At 39.7% G+C, this 20922-nt stretch overlaps 1 protein-coding gene across 6 annotated transcripts in view; it reads left to right on the forward strand.

Annotated features, from left to right (window-relative positions):
* Nucleotides 1-20922, forward strand: part of Mindy2 (MINDY lysine 48 deubiquitinase 2) — a 65482-nt gene that overhangs the window by 21882 nt on the left and 22678 nt on the right. For 5 of the 6 annotated variants that reach the window (XM_087199004.1, XM_087199003.1, XM_087199001.1 and 2 more), the window contains 2 exons: nt 5498-5562; nt 8723-8881. In XM_087199004.1, coding sequence (XP_087055130.1) covers nt 5498-5562; nt 8723-8881 — 224 coding nt within the window. The remainder of the gene's footprint in view (nt 1-5497; nt 5563-8722; nt 8882-20922) is intronic. The other variant, XM_087199002.1, reaches the window with a different exon arrangement.

Raw genomic sequence — 20922 nt, forward strand, 5'->3', positions numbered from 1 at the left:
AAGTGCAAGGACCTGAGTTCAATCCCCAGTACCAAAAAAAAACCAAAACCATGTGGTAAAAATTCTTTTTTCTACTGATACATCACAACCTGAACTGTTATCATTCTTCTCTCCTTCAAATTAACCTATATACCAGTGTACTTTTCTTAAAGCATCAATTTCGTTCTTCATTCTTCTATCTAAAAACAGGCAAGGCATGGTGGCACATCCTTATAATCCCAGCACTCAGGAGGCTGAGCCAGGAGGATCACCATGAGTTCAAAGCCAGTCTGGGTTACATAGTGAGTTCAAGGCCAGCCTGAATTACATATGGAGAACCTGTCTCAAAAAAACTAACTAAATAAATAAAACAAAACCATAAAGACCCTGAGGATGTATCTCAGAGGTAAAATGTTTGCCTAGCACAGTGATGGCAAATCTTTTAGAGCTTTCAGTGATACAAACAGCCTGCTGTATACAACACGTGCCCTAGGTTCATCACCACAGAGAGGAAGGTCATGGATATGATCCCCGGGTTGGGGATCAACAAAACAAAAAACTTAAAAGATCCCTATGATCTTTTACGAGCAGCTAAACTTATTTCCTGTAATCTTGTCAGTTTGGTAATTCAGCCCTATTCCCACTACTTTGGAATCTAAATTTCATGTGTTAGTCTTCTTCCAAGCTGCTCATGTGACATGATCTTTTTTAGTTTTATTTTTTGCGGTGCTGGGGACTGAGTCCAGGCCTGTGAATGGTAGGAAAGCACTTTACCTCTGAGCTACGGCTCTAGCCCTCTTACTTAGCATCTCCCTCAGTCTTTTCCCCTCAGAGAGTGCTCTTTGTCCCACTCCGTTTCCAAGGTCTGCACATTTTTCTGAATCCAGTGTAGATTACCACCTCAAAGAAGATTTCTAAGCTCTACTGGCTTTAGCAGTGTCTTTTTTCAAAATCATTTGGTAGTTAGGGTTTAATGTTACCCTTTTCTGTGTTAAGTAAATGTTCTTTGCCCAATCAAATTGATAGTTTTTTAAGAGCAAATTTTATATCCTGTTTGTTGATTGAGTTCACTCTTTTTTTTTTTTTTTTTTTTGAGATAGGGTCTTGCTATGTAGTTCATCCTTGGACTCACTAGGCTGGCCTCAAATTCTCAGCAGTCCTCCTGCCTCAGCTGCCCAAGTGCTGGGATTATAGGCCTGGTTTATATCATGTTTATTTTATTGTGTTTTTTTTTTTTAACCTTATGTCAGTTTTGGGGGGTTTTTTTGGTACCGGGGATCGAACTCGGGTCCTTCCACTTGTGAGGCAGGTGGCGGAACCACTGAGCTAAATCACAGGCCTCTATCATGTTTATTTTAATCCAACACTAAACATAGTGACTTTCAAGAAATATTTGATTAGGGGCTGGGAATTTAGCTCAGTGGTTCCACCACCTGCCTTGCAAGGATAAGGACCTGAGTTCAATCCCTGGTACCAAAAAAAGAAAAAGAAAAAAGAAATATTTGATTGAAATGGTATTTTTGACCAAGTACAGATACAAAGGTTAGATAAGCTAGATAAGACATTTTATGAGATGATTTATTTATGTATCTAAAATTGAAAGATGGTTCCTTAGAAACTCAAACTCAGGCTTTTAAAAGTGTTACTCTCTGGGGCTAGGGTATAACTCAGTGGTAGAATGTGTAGGATGCTCAGAGTCCTCTGGGTTTGATCTCCAGCACACGAGTGCGCACACACACACACACACACACACACACACAGCCAAATCTGATTCTTGTAGGACAATTTCTCCTAAAATATATCTGGTTCTTCCATAATGTTCCTGTATTAGTTACCTAATCTGTATAACAAATTACCCCAAAATATACTGGCTTCAGACAGCATTCACTGTCCGTAGCCTCTGCAGGTCAGGAGTCAGGGTAGGTGTCCTGTCGGCCTTGCTCAGGGCATCTCCAGAGCTGTCGGCAGAGTCCCAGTAGGCTTCAGCCTCACAGGGAGGCCCCATATGGGAGGACCAGCCCCCAGGCTTGGCATGTTGTGGACAGGCTAGCTCCTCATGGGCTGTTGAACTGAGGCCTCAGTTCTCTGTGGCTGCTGCCCAAGCTCTGTGTTCCTTGCCCTACTGACCTCTCCACAAGACATTTCAGAACATGCTAGCTGGCTGGCTTCAGAATGAGCAACTGAGCAAACACAGCAACCAAAGCACCTGTGTTGTACTCTAATGCTGGAAGTGACATCTTGTTACTTCTGTCATATTTTATTCTTTAGAAGTGAGTTAGTAAATCGATTCTGTATTCAAGGGAAGGGAATTTAAAGGGGTGATCAATATAGGGTAAGTGTTTAAATTTTTGAAGTTTATTATAATAAAAGACACAGCTGGGCATGGTGGCACATGTCTGCAGGTTCAAGGCTAGCCAGTCTACATAGTGATACCCTGTCTCCAATAAAACCCTAAATAAAAGTTAAAGACACATCACCTTAAGATGTGTTATGTACATGTACCAACTCCCCACAATAAATACAATCATTATATACTACAAACATGTGCTAATAGAAATAATAAATTGGGCCAGGGATTTAGCTCAGTGGTTACCCCACCTGTCTCGAAAGCACAAGGACCAGAGTTCGATCCCTGGTACCAAAAAAAAAAATTTCTCAAAAAAATAAAGCCAGGCATGGGGTGGTGTATACCTGTAATCCCAGCACTTGGGAGGCTGAGGCAGGAGGATTGCTGTGAGTTCGAGGCCAGCCTGGATTAAGTTCAAGGTCAGTCTAAACTATACAGTGAGATCCTGTCTCATAAAAACAAAAAGGAAATTGACACATGGCCATGAAGCCCCCTCAAAAACCACCCTTTGCTTCCAATATACTTATCTCATTATTCTTGCTACTTTCTGGAGCAGGTCTGGAAATCCTGTTTCCTGAATGTCTTTATAAGGTATGATAAAGAATACAATGAATACCAAAAAAAAAAAAAATTTAGGGGCCAGGGATTTATTAGCTCAGTGGTTCCCCCGGCTGCCTTGCAAGTGGAAGGACCCAAGTTCGATCCCCAGTACCAAAAAAAACCCAAAACAATGAATGCTGTCAAGTGCTGTCAGTCAGGCCCATAAAAACATTATACTGTCCTCATCCACCTTACTCACCAGATGTGATACCATGTGGCTTCTGGCTCTTTTTCAGAGTCAAAATGACCAGGAAAGGTAAATGTTTTGAATTGGTTCAGGATGTCGAAGCAGCCACAACAGTGAAACTAAAGACAGTCGTGGAGAGGTCTTCAAGAACACCTTCAAAAAATAGCAAGAATGGCCTGGGAGTATAGCTCAGTGGTTTCAGTGCCTGCCTCGCAAGCGCAAGGACCCGAGTTTGATCCCCGGTACCAAAAAAAAAAAAAAATAGCAAGAAGGATGAAATAAGTGTGTTTGAAATGAGGGCAGTATTTTGAGAGGCATTAATGGCAGTGTGTCTTAATGTAATCCCTTTTTTTATTTAGACATTCACCATATTTTAAAGGTATGAATATCGGGGCGGGGGGGATTAAGGTCATTGAGGTCTATCTGAAGAGTTTGCTTACTACCTTAGCTAAGCTATTCTTGTATCCACAAAACCTTTCTTGCTAGGCATGGTGGCGCACACCTTTAATCCCAGCACTAGGGAGGCTGAGGCAGGAGGATTGTCACAAGTTTGAGCCCAGGCTGGGGTACATAGTGAGAACCTGTCTCAAAAACAAAAAACAAAACACAACAAAACCCTCAGCATAAGGTGGATGTGTTGACACACCTAGTAATTCCAGTGCTCTTAGTGCGGCAAGAAAATCACAAGTTTGAGCTTAGTCTGGGCAATATAGTGGTTTAGACTCTCCCAAAAACAGAAAAAAGAAAACTAAATGTATGTATGTATGTAATGTTACTCTTTTTTTTTTTTTTTGTACCAGGCATTGAACTCGGGTCCTTGCACTTTGGAGGCAGGTGGTGGAACCACTGAGCTAAATCCCCAGCCCTGTATGTATGTAATGGATGTAGAGGCCATGGATTCATTTCACAGTACTGGGAAGAAGGAGAAGAAGAAAAAGGAGGGCCAGGGACTTAGCTCAGTGGTTCAGCCTCCTGCCTCTCAAGCACAAGGTCCCGAGTTCAATCTCTGGTACAAAAAAAAAAAGAGAATGTGCTTAGCATGCTCAAGCCCCTGAGTCCAGTAATCAGAACTGTAAAAGAAAGGTATTAAAAAAGACTATCTATCAAAAAGGTGCTGTGTATTTTTTAAAGGTGCTCCATGTTTTTTAAAAGTTGTACACAAGGGGGCCAGGGATTTAGCTCAGTGGTTTCGCTGCCTGCCGTGCAAGCGTAAGGACCCGAATTCAATCCCCGGTACCAAAAAAAAATAAAAGTTGTACACACATGAAAAGGTTGTTTGGGCCAGGGATTTAGCTCAGTGGTTTTGCCGCCTGCTATGCAAGCACAAGGACCTGAGTTCAATCCCCGGTACCAAAAAAAAGGTTGTTTATCTACAGAGTGATACCAGAGGCGGACTGTGGCTCTGTAGTAGAGCACTTCCCTAGCCTTCATAGGTCCTTGGATTTGATCCCCAAGAACCCCTTCCAAAAGGTGATGCCAAACAAAATACAGATAGTAAAAAATCAGAGCCAGGCATGGTGGTGCACACCTGCAGTTCTAGCACTGGGGAGGCTGAGGCAGGAGGGTCACTGTGAGTTCGAGGCCAGCGTGGGGCTACATAGTGAATTCAAGACCAGCCTGAGCTACAGAGCAAGACCCTGTCTCAATCCGCCCCTCACCCCTTCAAAAAATGAGGCTTTTCTTTTTGTTTTTCTTCAGAACTTGGGACTGAACCCAGGGGTGCTCTATATAACTGAGCTATATCTGCAGCCCTTCTTATTTTTTGTTTTGACTGGGTTTTTCTTGCTAAGTTGCATAGGCCAGGCTCTTAACTCACAGACCTCCTGTCTCAGCCTCCCAAAGTGCTGGGATTACAGGTGTGCAGCACCATACCAGGCTAAATTATCAGTTTTTTAAAGGCAAAAACATTTTGATTTTTCAGAACTGCACACTTTTAGAATAATGATAATACCATTGATGGGAGATAATTGAGCAATAGTTACATTAATAGCACTACAAGTTGGTACAACCTTTAGGAGCTTCATGTGTAGTGACAGAAGATGTTCACATATATTGTAAATGAAAGGTAGAATTCAAAAGCATTATAGTGTGTGCATGGAAGTAACATGTGAGCTGTTATCAGCAAATAGTTAACTTTGATTTTCTTGGGGGCTGGAGATTTAGCTCAGTGGTTCTGCCACCTGTCTTGCAAGAGCAAGGACCTGAGTTCAATCCCCGTACCAAAAAAAGGTTAAACAAAGAAACTTGGATTTTCTCTGGGTAGAATTGAGGGGTCAGTTTTCTATGTCACTTGTTGCTACAGTGTTTAAAAATTTATAATTAAAATCTATTACAAGCAGAAAAAAATAACATTTAAAAAGCAATTTCACAATTTTTTTTTACAGGTGATTACATGCTTGATGCAAAGCCAAAAGAAATTTCAGAAATTCAGCGTTTAAATTATGAACAGGTAATAAATACAATTTTTATTGCATTAAAATAAGTAAGTGTTGTGTTAATGAATGCATACATTTTTCTCTATCAGTGGCTTAAAAACTTCTTCCTCTCTGGGAGGGAAGGGGGTCTTGCTGTGTACTTCATACTGGCCTTGAACTCACTATGTAGCCCAGGCTGGTCTAGAACTCAAAACAGTTGATCCTCCTGCTGCAGCCTCCCCTAAGAGCTGGGCCACCACACCCTGCTAAAACTTTTCTATAAAGGACTAAGTAGTAAATACTTTAGTCTTTGCAGGTCAATGCGATTAGTCTCTGTTACTTTTTTTTTTTTAACAGCCCTTTGCAAACTTGAAAAACATTCTCAATTTACAGGCAGTTGGGTTTAAAGGCCAAACTTTTTTTTTTTTGAGACAAGGTCTTGCTCTGTAATCCAGGCGGTCCCTGAATTTGAACTCCTGGCAATCCTCCTGGCTCAGCCTCCCCTGTACTGGGATAACAGGTGTGCATGCTCCACCACACCCAGCACAAGCCAAACTTTTTGAATTCCTGTTTTCTGTGAATACTTATGCTATATAGGATAATATGTATGAGTAGATACCGTTCTATAGATCTGTATTGAATGACAACTTAGTATTTTTCTTGAAAAACTGACTTTCAAATAAATTTGTCTTTGATTCATCTTTGTTAATGTAAATTACATTTTTCAGGGGTTTTTTGTGGTACTGATTTGAATCTGCTCATACTAGGCATGCTCTGTATTACTTAGCTACATTACCAACGTGCAAGTTGTATCTAGGAGAAAGTTGAGGAAATGATGTCTCTGCTACATGATTAGGACAAATTCTGCTGGGCTATAGTTGTGATGTTTCCACATTTCTTGGCATATTCTTTTTGTTGTTTGTTTGTTTGTTTTGGTTTTTCTTGGTACCGGGGATCGAACTTGGGTCCTTGCCGCTTGCGCAGCACTTGGTGAAACCACTGAGCTACATCCCCGGCCCTTTTTTTTTTTTCCCTTGTATCAGGGATTGAACTTGGGTCCTAGTGCTTTCGAGGCAGGTGGCAGAACCACTGAGCTAAATCCCCAGCCCACTTGGCATATTCTTTAGAGATCCTGCTCTCTAATATGAGTATCACAAGGCTCAAAATTATTGGAGCTGGGAGAAAGCAAGCAAAGCTCCATCTTTCTCCCCCTGCCCCTCTTTCGTGCTTTCTCACGCTCTCCTCCCCTCCCCCTGGTCCTTCTACCCCTTCCTTCCTTCCTTCAGCTGTTTTAGGTTCAGTGAATTCACTGCAAAATCAAGTGTGGAAGGTGCAGAGAATTCTGTATGTCTGTTCTCCCCACAGTTGCAGCCTCCCCAGCTATTGACCTTCCACATCAGACAGGAGATGTCCCAGATGGTGCCAGCCTGCGCTGACACATCATTGTCATCCAAAGTCCATAGTTTGCGTTAGGGTTCGTTCTTGCTGTTGTACATCTTACAGATAAATGTATTATGACAGGTATCAGCCACATCACACTGAGTACTTTCACTACCCCCAGATCCCCTGTACTTGGCCTACTTAGCCCCACCTCTCCCTAATCTCTAGCCACCACTCATCTTTCTTTATTATCTCTGTTTGGAATTATACAGCATGCAGCTTTAGTTCTCTTAGCTTCCTCCATGTTTTTCATGGCTTGATAGCTCATTTCTATTTTTTAAATTGTAAAAATCACATAATATGAAATATTTCCTACTAATTTTTTTCCCCTAACTGGAGATTGAAGACAAGAGCACTTTTACCACTGAGCTCTGTGCCCACCCTTTTATTTTTTATTTAGAGACAGAGTCTTGCTAAATTTCCCAGGCTGGCCTTAAATCTGTGATCCTCCTGTCTGAGACTCCCAAGTACCTGGCATGATAGGCATGTGCCTCCACACCTGTCTGCTTAATCTTTATTCGTTTGTTTGTTTTGTACTGGGGATTGAACCTAAAGCCTTCATACTGAGTTATATCTCCAGCCCCTTTTATTTTTTATTTTGGGGTAGAATCTCACTAAGCTGCCCAGGCTAGGCTCACTTGGAGTCCTCCTGCCTCAGCTTCCCAGAGTGCTGGGATTATAGGCATGTACCACTACACCTAGCTCTCTTAATCAATTTTAATTGTGCCATTTCCTAGTGTTAACTATATTCGTGGTGTCATGTAACAGAGCTCTAGACCTTCTTCATGTTGTAAAATAAAATTTTATACCCATCAAACAGCTCTTCCCTATCTCTTACTCCTCTCAGGCCTATGGACACTACCACTTTCTACTTTCTCTTTTTGTGATTTTGACTGCTCTGGATAGCCCAGAAAACTGGAAGCATGATGTATTTGTGCTTCTCTGACTAATATATTTCACTTAGTGTTCCATCCTCAAGGTTCATATTGTAGTATGCAATAGGATTTCTCTTTTTTGTGGTCACTTTAGCAGCACATATACTAAAATTAGATTTCTCTTTTTTAATGTTGAGTAATATTCTATTGTATGCGCATACATTTGCTCTGTCTATTCATATCTCAGTGGGCATTTGTACCACTTCCATTTCCTCCCCTGACCCCAGCAGGGTTTTACCATGTAGATCCAGCTGGTCTTGAACTTGTAATCCGATCTGCCTGCCTCAGCCTCTGAGTGCTGGTATTGCAGGCACACCTGAATAGCCACTTCTTGACTACTTTGCATAATGTAATGAATGTGGTTTTACAAGTATCTTTTCAAGACCTGTCTTTCTGTTATTTTGGATATACACCCAGAAGTGGGAGAGGCCTTCCTCTTTGGCATTAGAAAATTTTCGCTTCAGAGTTCTCAGTCTTTTATCTCTACCACTCTATGCAACCTCATTCTGCTCAATTTTTCTTAATAATAATTAACATTATATGTTTACAGTTTTCTCCCAGTTATGTAAGAACAAAAACTTTGTTTTATTCACTGTTATATCTCTGGGACTCGGATGACTGGCACATAGATACTTAATGATAAAAATCAGTTGAAGAGATGAGTAAACTGGATAACATTTTAGTTTAAGCTCTCAGGCTCAAGCCATCCCCCACCTCAGCTTCTGAGGAGCTGAGACTGTAGGATCATGCCACCACACCTGGCTTCTTCAGTTGGACCTATCTTGATTTCCTGAGCTGACCCTTCCCCCTTTGTCTTCAGAACATGAGTGATGCCATGGCAATTCTGCACAAACTGCAAACAGGCCTGGACGTGAACGTGAAGTTTACTGGTGTCCGAGTGTTTGAGTACACGCCGGAATGTGTAGTGTTTGACCTGCTCGACATTCCTTTGTATCACGGGTGGCTGGTGGATCCTCAGGTGAGTGGGAGGATTTACATTAAATAAACACAAATTTGAGAACATACACCAATTTAACAAATTAAGCTAAATTTATATTTACTTAGTCTTTGTGTGCTTGGACCTGGAATTAGCCAAACCATGAAGTTAAGGGGACAGTCTTCAGCCTCCCAAGTCTGCCCAAGGTTTCTGACCCCAGCTGCAAGGAATTAGGGTACAACTGGAAAGTTAGATAAAGACTCCACAGGAAACTACACTCATTCTGCACACCAACTGCCAGTTCAGAGGTTTCCTAAAACTACCTCGAGTTTAATAATACACTTAGAAAATCTCCCAGAACCCAGTGAAGCCTCTTATACTCACCATTGTAGTTTATCATAGGAAAAAAATAACAGGCTACAATTAACTAGGAGAATCTAGGAGAGTTCCACATGGGAAGCTTCTGTTGGCCTGAGGGCATGTTGCCCTCTTGGAATTGATGTGATGTATGTACAGAGGTTGCCAGCTCTAGAACTCACTTAGCCTTCAGTGTTCAGCTTTTTTACTTTTTTTTTTGGTACTGGGGATCGAACTTGGGTCCTTTCGCTTGCAAGGCGGGTGTCGGAACCACTGAGCTAAATCCCCGGCCCTGTGTTCAGCTTTTTTGTGTTTTGTTTTGGGCATGGGACCTAGAGCCTTCGCACTAAGCTACATCCCCAGCCCTTTTTCTTTTTATTTTGAGACATGGTCCTGGCTGAGTTGCTAAATTACCCAGGCTAGGCTCAAATTTACGATCCTCCTTCCTCAGCCTTCCAGAGTGCTGGGATTACAGGTGAACACCATCAGATCTGACTGCTACATAGCTTTTGAGTCACTTCCAAATCCCCACCACTCTGCCTGTACATTTCTAAATATACAGTGAGCCTTAGTGTTTCCTAGTCTAGCATTACAGATTTTGCCTGTTGGCAGAAACGTAGGGTCCTGGCCTGAAGTAGATGACACATTCAAGGATAATTAATGGAAGTTTAAAGAAGAGACTTTTATAAAGGTGTGGGCAAAATCAAGGGAAAGAAGCAAGGGATGGTGAAGGATCCCATAGTTAGTGACATTCAGAACTACTGCTACTCTTAACTTTGAAGAGACAAGGTGAATTAGTAGTTAGTAGAACCCAGCAAGACCAGCTGCTAGAGTGTGGAGCTGCACCAGGAACTATGGCCAGCAAGGACGAATGAGCAGCACCTACTCAGACTCCACGCTCTGATTTCTGCATGGTTGGCCAGATTTCGCTGATAGCAAGATTGGAATTCCAGTTCCTCCAAGACACCGAGGAGTGCCTCCTCCATGGAGTGGAGAGTGAATTGACAAGGTAGAAGGAGACAGTTCTTTTATCAGACACTACATTTTTGTGCAGGGTGGTCTTCTCTGTTCCATTAATTTGTCTTATCTACCCCATACTATTTTAGTATTATTGTAGCTTATGTATATATTTTTTAATGTAAAGTAAAATAAAAATTTCAAAATATAATTTATTTGTGAAGTTTAAAAGTAGAAAGGGGGCCGGGGATTTAGCTCAGTGTTATTGCCACCTGCCTTGCAAGCACAAGGCCCTGAGTTTAATCCCCGGTACTGAAAAAAAAGTAGGAAGGGATACCAGCTAATGGCTTTCAAATTTATTCTCTTTTATGGTATGAGATAAAGATTTACTTTTTTTTTTTTAAGTTTTATTTTGAAACCATTGTGGATCCACATGTAATTGTAAGAAATGATAACACAGCAATCTTTTATACCTTTTATTCAATTTTCCCAAAGGGTAATTTTGCTATTTTACTTTAGTAAAATATCAAACCTAGGAAATAGACATTTACTAACATGGAGGTATAGAACATTTCCATCACAATTATCCCTCCCATTGGCCTTTCATAGCCACAGGACTTTTTTCCCATTATCTTAGTTACTTTGCTCATTGCTGAGACAAAATACCCCACATTCAAAGTTAAAGAAAGAAAGGTTTATTTGGACTCACAGTTTGTAGAGGTTTGAGTCCATAATCAGCTGACTCCAAGGCAGGGTGGCATGGCAGGAGGACATCTCAGAGAAGAAATAATTCATGGCAGGCAGAAGGCAGCAAGCGACAACTCTCTTTTTGATCCTTCTATCCCGGCTACCCACCCTTAGGACAGGTATCGCTCACACCCAGGGTGGGCAGCCTGAATCCTAGCATCACGTCCTTGATCCCAGCATCACACACTCTAGATCCAGCCACCTCTGAAAAGCCCCACCTATGACCACATGAGGTTTGGCCGGGGGGGGGGGGGGGGACACTTCTAGATACAAGCCATAATACCCACCTTTACTTCTTAATCTCTAGCAACCACTAATCTCTTCTTCGCTTCTATAATTTTATTTCATAAATATTATAGAAATAATATGGTATATAATCTTTTATATTGAGTTTTTAAAAATTCATTTGCAGCTGAGCATGGTGGTGCATGCCTGTAATCCCAGCACTTGGGAGGCTGAGGCAGGAGTATTGCCATGAGTTCAAGGCCAGCCTGAGCTACAGAGCGAGACCCTGTCTAAAAAAAAAAAAAAATAGATAGTAAGTCTGGAGCACTATCCAGTTTGTTGCACATGCTAATACTTTGTTCTTTGTTATTACTTAATAGTATTCCATGGAATAGATATACCACAGTTTAACCGTTTACTTCTTTGAAGAATGTCTGTCCTTTCCCAGCTCCTGGAATAAAGCTAACATAAACGTACAGGTTTGTTTTAATTTCTCTAGATGAAATCCCCAGGCATGCAGGAGCTACATCATACATAGTGGCTTGTGTATTTTTATTTAACAGCAAGCCATTTACTAGAGTTCCTGTACCAAAGTTTTATTTTCCCACCAGTGATGTATGAGTGCTCTAGTTTCTCTGCATCTTTGTCAGCACCCAGTAGTCATTATTTGTATTTTAGACATTTGGATATGTAGAAATTCAGTGGTACCTCGGTTCATAAATGCTTTTGTTTCCTAAGAATTTGGTTCACAAACAGAAGCATTTGAGAAAATTTTGTTTTCATTTGCAACCTCTGCATCGGGTGATGAACACGACCACAGACATCATTCCTGCAATAACATGAATGTGGCTGTCTTTTCCAGAATTGTGGGACAAATTAAATTTGAACCAAGGTACCACTGTATTTCATTGTAATCTCGGTGCACATCTTTAGTCATGAATGATGTTGAGCAGCCTTCCATGTGCTTCTGTGCCATTTGTATCGCCTCTTCAATGTCTCTTCTCTTGCCCTTTTTCTAATTAGATTACTTCTTTACAGTTCTTTTTATATTCTGAATATTAATTCTGTGTCACATGGGTGTTTTAAATATTTTCTTGCAGTGTATAACTTGTTTTTTCATCATCTTAGTAGCTCTTCATAGAACAAAGTTGATTTAATTTTAATGAAGTCAGTTTATCAGTTTTTTTCTGTAGCCCTCATACCTTAAGTCTAAGGACTCTGCCTAACTCTAGATCCTTAGTGTTCTCTCCTGTGCTTTTTTTTTTCTAAATATTTTATAGTTTTATGTCTTGCACTTAAGCCCATGATGATTCATTCTGAGTTAGTTTTGTCTACTTTTTTGCCCATGGTTGTCCACTTGTTCTAGCACCATTTGATATATATCTACCACCTCAATTAATTTGGGACATTTTTATCACCCCAGAAAAGTCCTGTTAGCAGTCACCCTCTTTTCTCAAGCTTCCCAGTCCCTCTCCCCTTTTTTGGTACCAGGGATCGAACTCAGGACCTTGCGCTTATAAGGCAGGTGGCAGCACCACTGAGCTAAATCCCCACCCCCTTTTTTTGGTTTTTTTGAGACAGGGTCTTGCTATGTAGTTCAGGCTGGCCTTGAACTCATATGATCCTCCTGGCTCAGCCTCCTGAGTGCTGGGATTACAGACATGTGCCACCACGCCTGGCTGTAGCCTACTTTCTGTCTCTAAACGTGTGGCTATTCTGGATATTTCATGAAAACGAAAGCATACAACATATTGTCTTTTGTAACTGACATCTTTAATTTTACATAACATTTTCATGGTTTATCCATGTTACAGCATGTTACCAGTCCATCAAACTTTTTGATTTATAAATAGTATTCCTGGGCTGGGGATTTAGCTCAATGGTTCTGCCGCCTACCTCACACACACAAGGTCCCGAGTTTGAGTCTAGGTACCTAAATAAATAAATAGTATTCCTGTATATGGATATAGTACATTTTATTTATTTGTATATCAGTTGGTGGACTTTTTTTTCTACTTTTTTTTGCTATTACAAATAATGCTGCTATGAATATATATTTACAAATTTTTGTATGGACAAATGTTTTCATTTCTCTCAGGTGTATACCTATAAATGGAATTACTGGTCATATGGTAACAGTGTTTAACTCTTTGAAGAGCTGCCATAAGATTTTTCTAAGTGGCTGCACCATTTTACATAATCCCTAGCAATGGGTGAGGGTTCTAAGTTTTCCACATCCTCAACAATACTTGTTATTTATCTGTCCTTTTTATTGAAGTCATCCTAGTAGGCATAGAGTCTTATCTGTGTCTCGTGATTTTATTTACACTTCTTTGATGACCAGTAATGTTGAGCATATTTTTATGTACTTATTGGCCATTTGTGTATCCTTTGGAGAAATGTCTGTTCAGATCCTTTGCCTATTTTTAATTATTTATTTTGCAGCACTGGGGATTGAACCCCAGGCCTCATGGATGCTAGGCAAGTACTCTACTACTGAATTATATCCACAGTTCTTTTTATTATTATTTTTATTTTTTAATTTACTTTTTGGTACAGGGGATCGAACTCGGGTCCTTGTGCTTGTGCAGCAGGCGGCAAAACCACTGAGCTAAACCCCCAGCCCTCCACAGTTCTTTTTAAAAGTTTATTTTGAGACAGAGTCTCACTAAATTGCCCAGTCTTGCTTCAAATTTGTGATTATCCTGCCTCAGCCTCCCAAGTAGCTAGGATTACAAGTGTACATCCCACCTGTGTCCATTTGCCTGTTTTTAATTGGGTTTTTAGCCTTTTTGTTGTTGAGTTCCACAAGTTCTTGGTGTATTGTTGGTATAAGTCTTTCATCAGATAACATAATTTGGAGCCAGGTGTGTTGGCACACACCTTTATCCTAGCACTCGGGAGACCAAGGCAGGAGGATTGCCATGAGTTCCAGGCCAGTCTTTTCTACATAGTGAGTTCAAGGCTGACCTGAAATGCATAGTGAGACCCTGTCTCCAAAAAAAAAAAACTACATAATTTGTAAATATTTTATCCTACTCTGTTGTGTTTTCATTTTCTTTATGACATCCCTAGAAACACAAAAGTTTTTAATTTTGATAATGTCCAGTTCTCTTTTTTTTCTTTTGTTTCTCGATGCTTTTGGTGTTAGGCTTTGCCTGATCAAAAGTTGAAAAGATGTACTCCAGTATTTTATTCTAAGATCTTTATAGTTTTAGTGCTTAGATTTAGGAATATGATCCATTTGGGGTTGTTTTGTATATGCTTTCAGAGGAGAGTCATAATGACATTTGTTGAAGAGTATTCTTTCACTGTTGAATTGTCTTGGTATGCGGAGTGGTGTTTGCAAAATAGCCCCTTGCTTTTTAATTCCAGCTTCTGGTGTGACTAAATAAGATATAAAATTTTAACTTTGGGTTGTATGGTATGCTGCAGATCTGGACTCTGCATGTCTGTGCAGCTTCCCCTCCTGCACTTCTCACACCTCCAGGCAACACCAGAGGCTGTTATATCTCCATGTGTCAGGCTCATTCCTGTCTCGTGTCAGTTGGTTGCCCACTGTGGAATGCTGTTCTCTTGTCCTAACATTCTCGCAGATCTTCACATTTTTGGTTCTTTGTTATTCAGGTCTTAGATCAAATATCTTGTGAGCCCTCCATGACTGTCTTGTTGAAATTAGTCTCCTTCCTCTCTCCATTTTCTTTCCCATGATCCTACCTGATTTTCTTTACCATTTATCATTAACTGATTTTCTTTACCATTTATCATTATTATTTATGCCTTTATTTGACTGTCATCTCCCCCTAGAATATATGAGGACTAGGCAGTTACATCTCTGTATTGAGGACAATACCTGGTATATAGTAGATTTGATGTAGACTCAATTCTTTTTTTTTTTTTTATACTGGGAATTTAACTCAGAATCTTGTGCTTGTCAGGCAGGCGTGGTGCCACTGAGCTAAATCCCTGGTCCTTGATGTAGATTCAATTCTTGACATGAATAAGGTGATAGCTTGAGGAATTTAAGCTAAATTCTTAAAAATTTAACTCAGGACCATGTATGGTGGCACATGCCTATAATCCCAGCACTCTGGAAGGCTGAGGCAGGAAAATCACAAGTTTAAGCCTACCTGGGACAATGTAGCAATTAAGCAAAACCCTGTCTGAAAATAAAATTAACAAAAGAAAAATAAATAAATAAATAAATACATAAAATTAACAAAGGGCTAGTGACATACTTTAGTGTGAAAGCCCTTGGTTCAATCCCTAGTACCAAAAACATAAAAATAACAAATTTTAAAAAACGAATTCAACTCAGATCATCTCATTTACTGTGTGAGTATCTGTAAGTAGTTGAATTCATATGCTGAAAGGAAAAAAAATGTTCTCTAATGTAGAATAGAGTTTGTTCATCAAGTTTTTCTCATCTACACAGTGGTTTTCTAATTCTTCAAGCAGGTTCCAGGTCAGCTTTATAATTGTTTTACTTGTTTTGTGATAGAATTCTACTGAAAAGAAAAATTACCTTTCAAGAAATAGGGCTGGGGATGTAGCGCATCAGCGCCGAGCCTGCCTGGCAACCGCAAGGTCCTGAGTTCGATTCTTGGTACTGGAAAAAGAAAGAAAGTCATGTTTTACATTAACTAAATTAAGATCTTTTTTTTTTTTGCGGTACTGGGGATCGAACTCAGGACTTTGCATTTGTGAGGCAGGTGCAGTGCCACTGAGCTAAATCCCCGGCCCTTTAAGGTCATTACTAATAGCAATCTGAGTAAGTATTTTGGTCAGAAGAAAAATGGAAAGAATTGAAAGCACAAAGTATAATAAATCTAAATGATGACTATATCAGATAGTAACATCTGTTGGAGTCTGAAAATGCTAGAATGTACAAAAGTAGTAATATCACTGGAAAGAAGATTAAATGAAATCAAAGTATTCTAAGGGCCTAGAGTCAATTGTTACAGAAGAAAATAACTTTGTTTTGGGGATGAGGTCTCACTGTGTTGCCTAGTTTGGTCTCAAACTCCTGAGCTCAAGTGACCCTCTTGCCTCAGCCTCCCAAGTAGCTCGGACTGTAGGCATGTACCACTGTGCCCTGCCTAAAAATCAGTAACCTTTGACTGTAATTTGGGAGGGGTAGATGTCATAGTTTCTATAGCTTCTCTATTCAACATGTAGCCAGATATGCCCATTTAAATTTAATTAAAAATTTAGTTCCAAAGTTGTACTAGCCATATTTTAGTTGCTCAGTAGGCATATGTAGGCTAGGATGTCATTCGTTGGTAGATTAGTAGAAAGAGAAGAGTTAATTTATTTATTTTTTTTTGGTACTGGGGACTGAACTCAGGACCTTGTGCTTCCAAGGCAGGCGTGGTGCCACTGAACTAAATCCCTGGACCCAAGAGAAGAGTTAATTTAAAAAGAAGAAATAAAGGAGACAAATATTGAACTGATGGGACAGAGAAAGTGGTACAGTTAATTAAAATATATGAATAATTATTCACAATAGACAAAAAATGGAAACAAGGAACGTATAAGGAAAAAATGGTGCATACACACAGTGGAATACATACAGCCATAAAAAGAATAAAGTGCTGTCATTTGGAACAACCTGGATGGAACTGGAGGTCCTTATGTGAGGTGAATAAGTTGGGTACAGAAGGATGAGTACCGCAAGATCTCATGCATATAAATGGACTCATAGACTGAGAGTGAGCAGTGGTTCCGAGAGACTGGGGGTGCTAGGAAGGGAGGACGGGGACACATTGATCAGTGTGTACTACAGCAAGGAGCCAGAGCTCTGGCATACTGTTGCACAGTATGGTGATGATAGGTAACACGATGACTGGACATCTCAAAAAGCTGGGAGGAAAGAGTTTGGAAGTTTTTATCATTAAAAGAAGATAAGTATCTCAGGAGATAAATATGTTTAACTGATTTAAACATTATGCAGTATATACACATATTGAATGTTACATGCTACCCCATTAATATGTGCAACTTTTATGTATTAGTTAAAATAAATTTAAAAAAGAAAAACATGTAAGTAATTATACTAAGTGTAACTGAAACTAAATACTATTTGAAAAGAATGATTTAGGGCTGGGCTGCTCAGTAGTAGAGCCCTTGACTAGTATGTGCAGGGTCCTGGGTTTGATGTCCTACAACACACAAAGATGACAACAAAGACAATGATTCTGAGGCTGAATTAAAGGAGACTGTAGAGAATATAGTTATACAGAAAGATTGCAGGAAAAAAGAGGCCATACAGTTACTAAACCAGAGATAACTGGTGTAATTATACTAATACTAGAAAGAATGGACTTTAAGTCAGAAAGCATTACAGACAATTGAATGTTTCATTTCCCAAGAAGATAGTTATTTTAAATTTGTATATCCCAAGACACACAGGGAAAGTAGATACTCCGATGGACTTTTTTTGTTGTTTTTTGGTACCGGGGATCAAACTCGTGACCTTGCGCTTTCGAGGCAGGCAGCAGCACCACTGAGCTAAATCCCCGGCCCACCCCGATGGACTCTTAATTCCTTGAACCCACAGGAACTGCTAACAACAAATAAAGATCAGTTTTTGGCAATGAAAAACAGTTTGTGTGCATCTAACAACATAACCTAAAACTACACAGGCACACCAGGTGCAATGGAACTCAGCTGTAATCCCACCTACTACTCAGTAGGCTGAGGAAGGAGGATTGAAAGTTGGAGGCCAACTCGGGCAACTTCAGAACTTGACAAGTCCCTGTCTCAAAATAAAAAAATTTTAAAAGGCTGGAAATGGAGCTTAGTATGAAAGCCCTGGGTTCAATCCCCAGTACCCCAAAAAGAGTGAAAGAAAGGAAGGAGGAAGGGAGGGAGGGAAGAAAGTAGGTTGGTTAGTCAGTCTGGGGTGCACATATAAATAATCATCAAGCTGGGGATTTAGCTCAGTGGTGCTGCCGCCTGCCTCATAAGCTCAAGGTCCTGAGTTCGATCCCCAGTACCAAAAAAAAAATCTCTTATGTAAATAAATCATCAAACGTACATATAGACAATCATATTGTCTGTGAAGGGAAGGGAGGAGGGGAAGAAGGAGAGAAGGTAGCCTGGTTATTCAGTCTGGACTATATATATGTACATATATATGTATATTATCATATTATCTATACAGTCATCAGTACCTTTAAAAAGGGAAAAATTAACAGATTAGATTGTCAATACAAGATTTTAATTACCTTTTCTCTATAATAGAAGATATACATTCTTTAAATTGTTAAAAAAAATTTTATTTTGGTGCCAGGGATCAAACTCGGGACCTTGTGCTTGCGAGGCAGGTGGCGGCACCACTGAGCTAAATCCCTGGCCAAAATTTTTTATTTTGGAATAATTTCAGATTTATAGGAAAGCTACAGAGATAATACAGAGAATTCCCTGTACTCTCCACCCATTTTTCCCTGGTATTAGCATCCTTCATGCCACGGTACAAGTATCAAAACTAAGAAATTTAGTATCAGTTGTCTAAATTAGTCTTCACTTCCAATTTCACATTTTTCTCTAATTTTTAAAAATCTTGACCCAAAATCCAGGGTATCACATTGCACTTAATCATTCTATTCTCCTACTCTAGTCTAGTCAGTGAGATTTTGTGTCTTTCCTTGTGTCTTTTCCTTTTTCATAATACTAACAGTATATGTATTTTTCAAGCCTCAGAACATTTACAAAAATTGATCTAATACTGTGCTATAAAGCCAAGTTTCAACAAGTTTTTTTTTTTCAACAAGTTTTTAAAACACACAGAATATAGGATGGTCTCTGATCGTGGTGTAACTAAGCTAGAAAGCAGTAGAAAAAAAATTACAAAGTTCTTGGGCCAAGAAAATCATAATGAAACTTAGGATGTATTTTAAGCTGAATAATGAAATCCATGTCAATAGTTGTGAGATACAACTTAGACAGCTTTTAGAGGAAGTTTTAAGCCTTAAATTCATATATTAAAGGAAAATAATAAAAATGAATTATATGCGCACACACACACACCAGTACTGGAGATTTAACCTGGGGCCTTTGCACTGAGCCACATCCCAGCCCTTTAAAAAAATTTTTTTTTTTCCAGACAGGTTATCGCTAAATTTGGATTGCTCAGGCTAGACTTAAATTAGCCATCTTCCCCCCGTCAGCCACCCAGAGAGCTGGGATTGCAGGTATAAGCCAGTATACCCAGCACTATATATCCATCTTAATAAAGAACAAGTGCTGGGCATGGTGCCGCTATAATCTCAGCACTCAGGAGACTGAAGTAGGAGGATCACTGTGAGTCTGAGGCCAGCCTGGGCTACATAGTGAGTTTAAGGTCAGACTAAACTACATAGCAAGAGTCTGTCTCAAAAAACTTAAATAGCCAGGCATAGTGGTGCACACCTGTAATCTCAGCATTCAGGAGGCTGAGGCAGGAGGATTATGATGAGTTCAAGATTAGCCTTGGCTAAGTAGTGAATTCAAGGGCAGCCTGAACTACATAGGATGATCCTGTCCTAAACAATAAATACATACATACATGCATCCATACAGCAAATATTAAAATCAGAAGCAGCTATGCAATAAATAACATTGAAGCAGGGTATGATGGTACATGTCTGTAATTCTAGCACTTGGGAGGCTGAGGCAGGATGATTACTGTGAGTTCAAGTGCAGCCTGGCCTATATAGTCAGTTCAAGGCCAGTGTAAACTACATAGTGAGACCCTGTCGAAAGAAAGAAAGGAGAGAGAGAGAGAGAGAGAGAGAGCACGCAAGCAGGGAGGGAGGGAAGAAAAAGAATTGACAAAGCTGAAATTCTTTGAAAATTATTTGTAAATGACAAAATGAAATTTTAAATTTTAAATTTATGTAGCATAAGTTCCTAGGAATAAATTTGACAGAAAATAGAGACCCGTATAAATGGAAAGATATGCTATGTTCTTAGCTTTCAAGAACAGAATTATAAATATTTCATTTTCCCAAAAGTAAGTTATAGCATCAATACAGTTCAAAACAAAACCCTGGCAAGTTTGTTGGGATCTGTGGAATGTGACAGGTTGTTTCTGTAACTTATGTGAGAATGGAAAGATCCAGGAATAAAAGCCAAAATACTCTTTTCTGGGGGAAAGAGGTTTGAAACAGTCTTATATTCAGTCTAGACTGACTTCAAACTTGCTGTGTAGCCAGGGCTTTTGCACTGAGCTGCATTCCCAGCTGCTTTTAAGTTTAGAGATAAGGTCTTATTAAGTCACTGAGTTGCCCAACCTGGCCTCAAACTTGGAATCCTCTTGCCTCAGTCTCCTGAGTGATAAGATTACCAGTGTGCCTCCATGTCCAGGAGGCACTGGGGATGGAACTCAGGACCTTGCGCTTGTGAGGCAGGCACAGTGCCACTGAGCTAAATCCCCGGCCCAAACCAATATACTCTTGAAGCAGAACAGGTAGGGAGGACATGCTTCTCCAGATATGAAATATTTTAAGTATTATAATATTAAATACTATAATTAAGCATTAGACTAATGACAGAAAATAGAAATCTAAAAAGACTCTGCTGATATAGACAGAAATAGGGCTCTATAGAGCAAGAAGGAAAAGCAGTTCTTTGAATAAAAGTTGTGAAGACAGGTAGCTATGGTGGAAAAAAAGAAAATTACATAAAATTCTGTTCTGTATACACTAATGTTTAACTGTAAAATATATAAATCCAAAGGCTTGAGACTGTCTTCTTAACCTTAAAATAGGAATTTCTAAAACAATACACACACATCCATTAACCATAAAGGTAAC

The sequence above is a fragment of the Heterocephalus glaber genome, unplaced genomic scaffold, assembly GCF_053883595.1.
Source record: "Heterocephalus glaber isolate CG9 unplaced genomic scaffold, H.glaber_assembly_v1.0 deba00001689, whole genome shotgun sequence".
NCBI lineage: Eukaryota > Metazoa > Chordata > Mammalia > Rodentia > Bathyergidae > Heterocephalus > Heterocephalus glaber.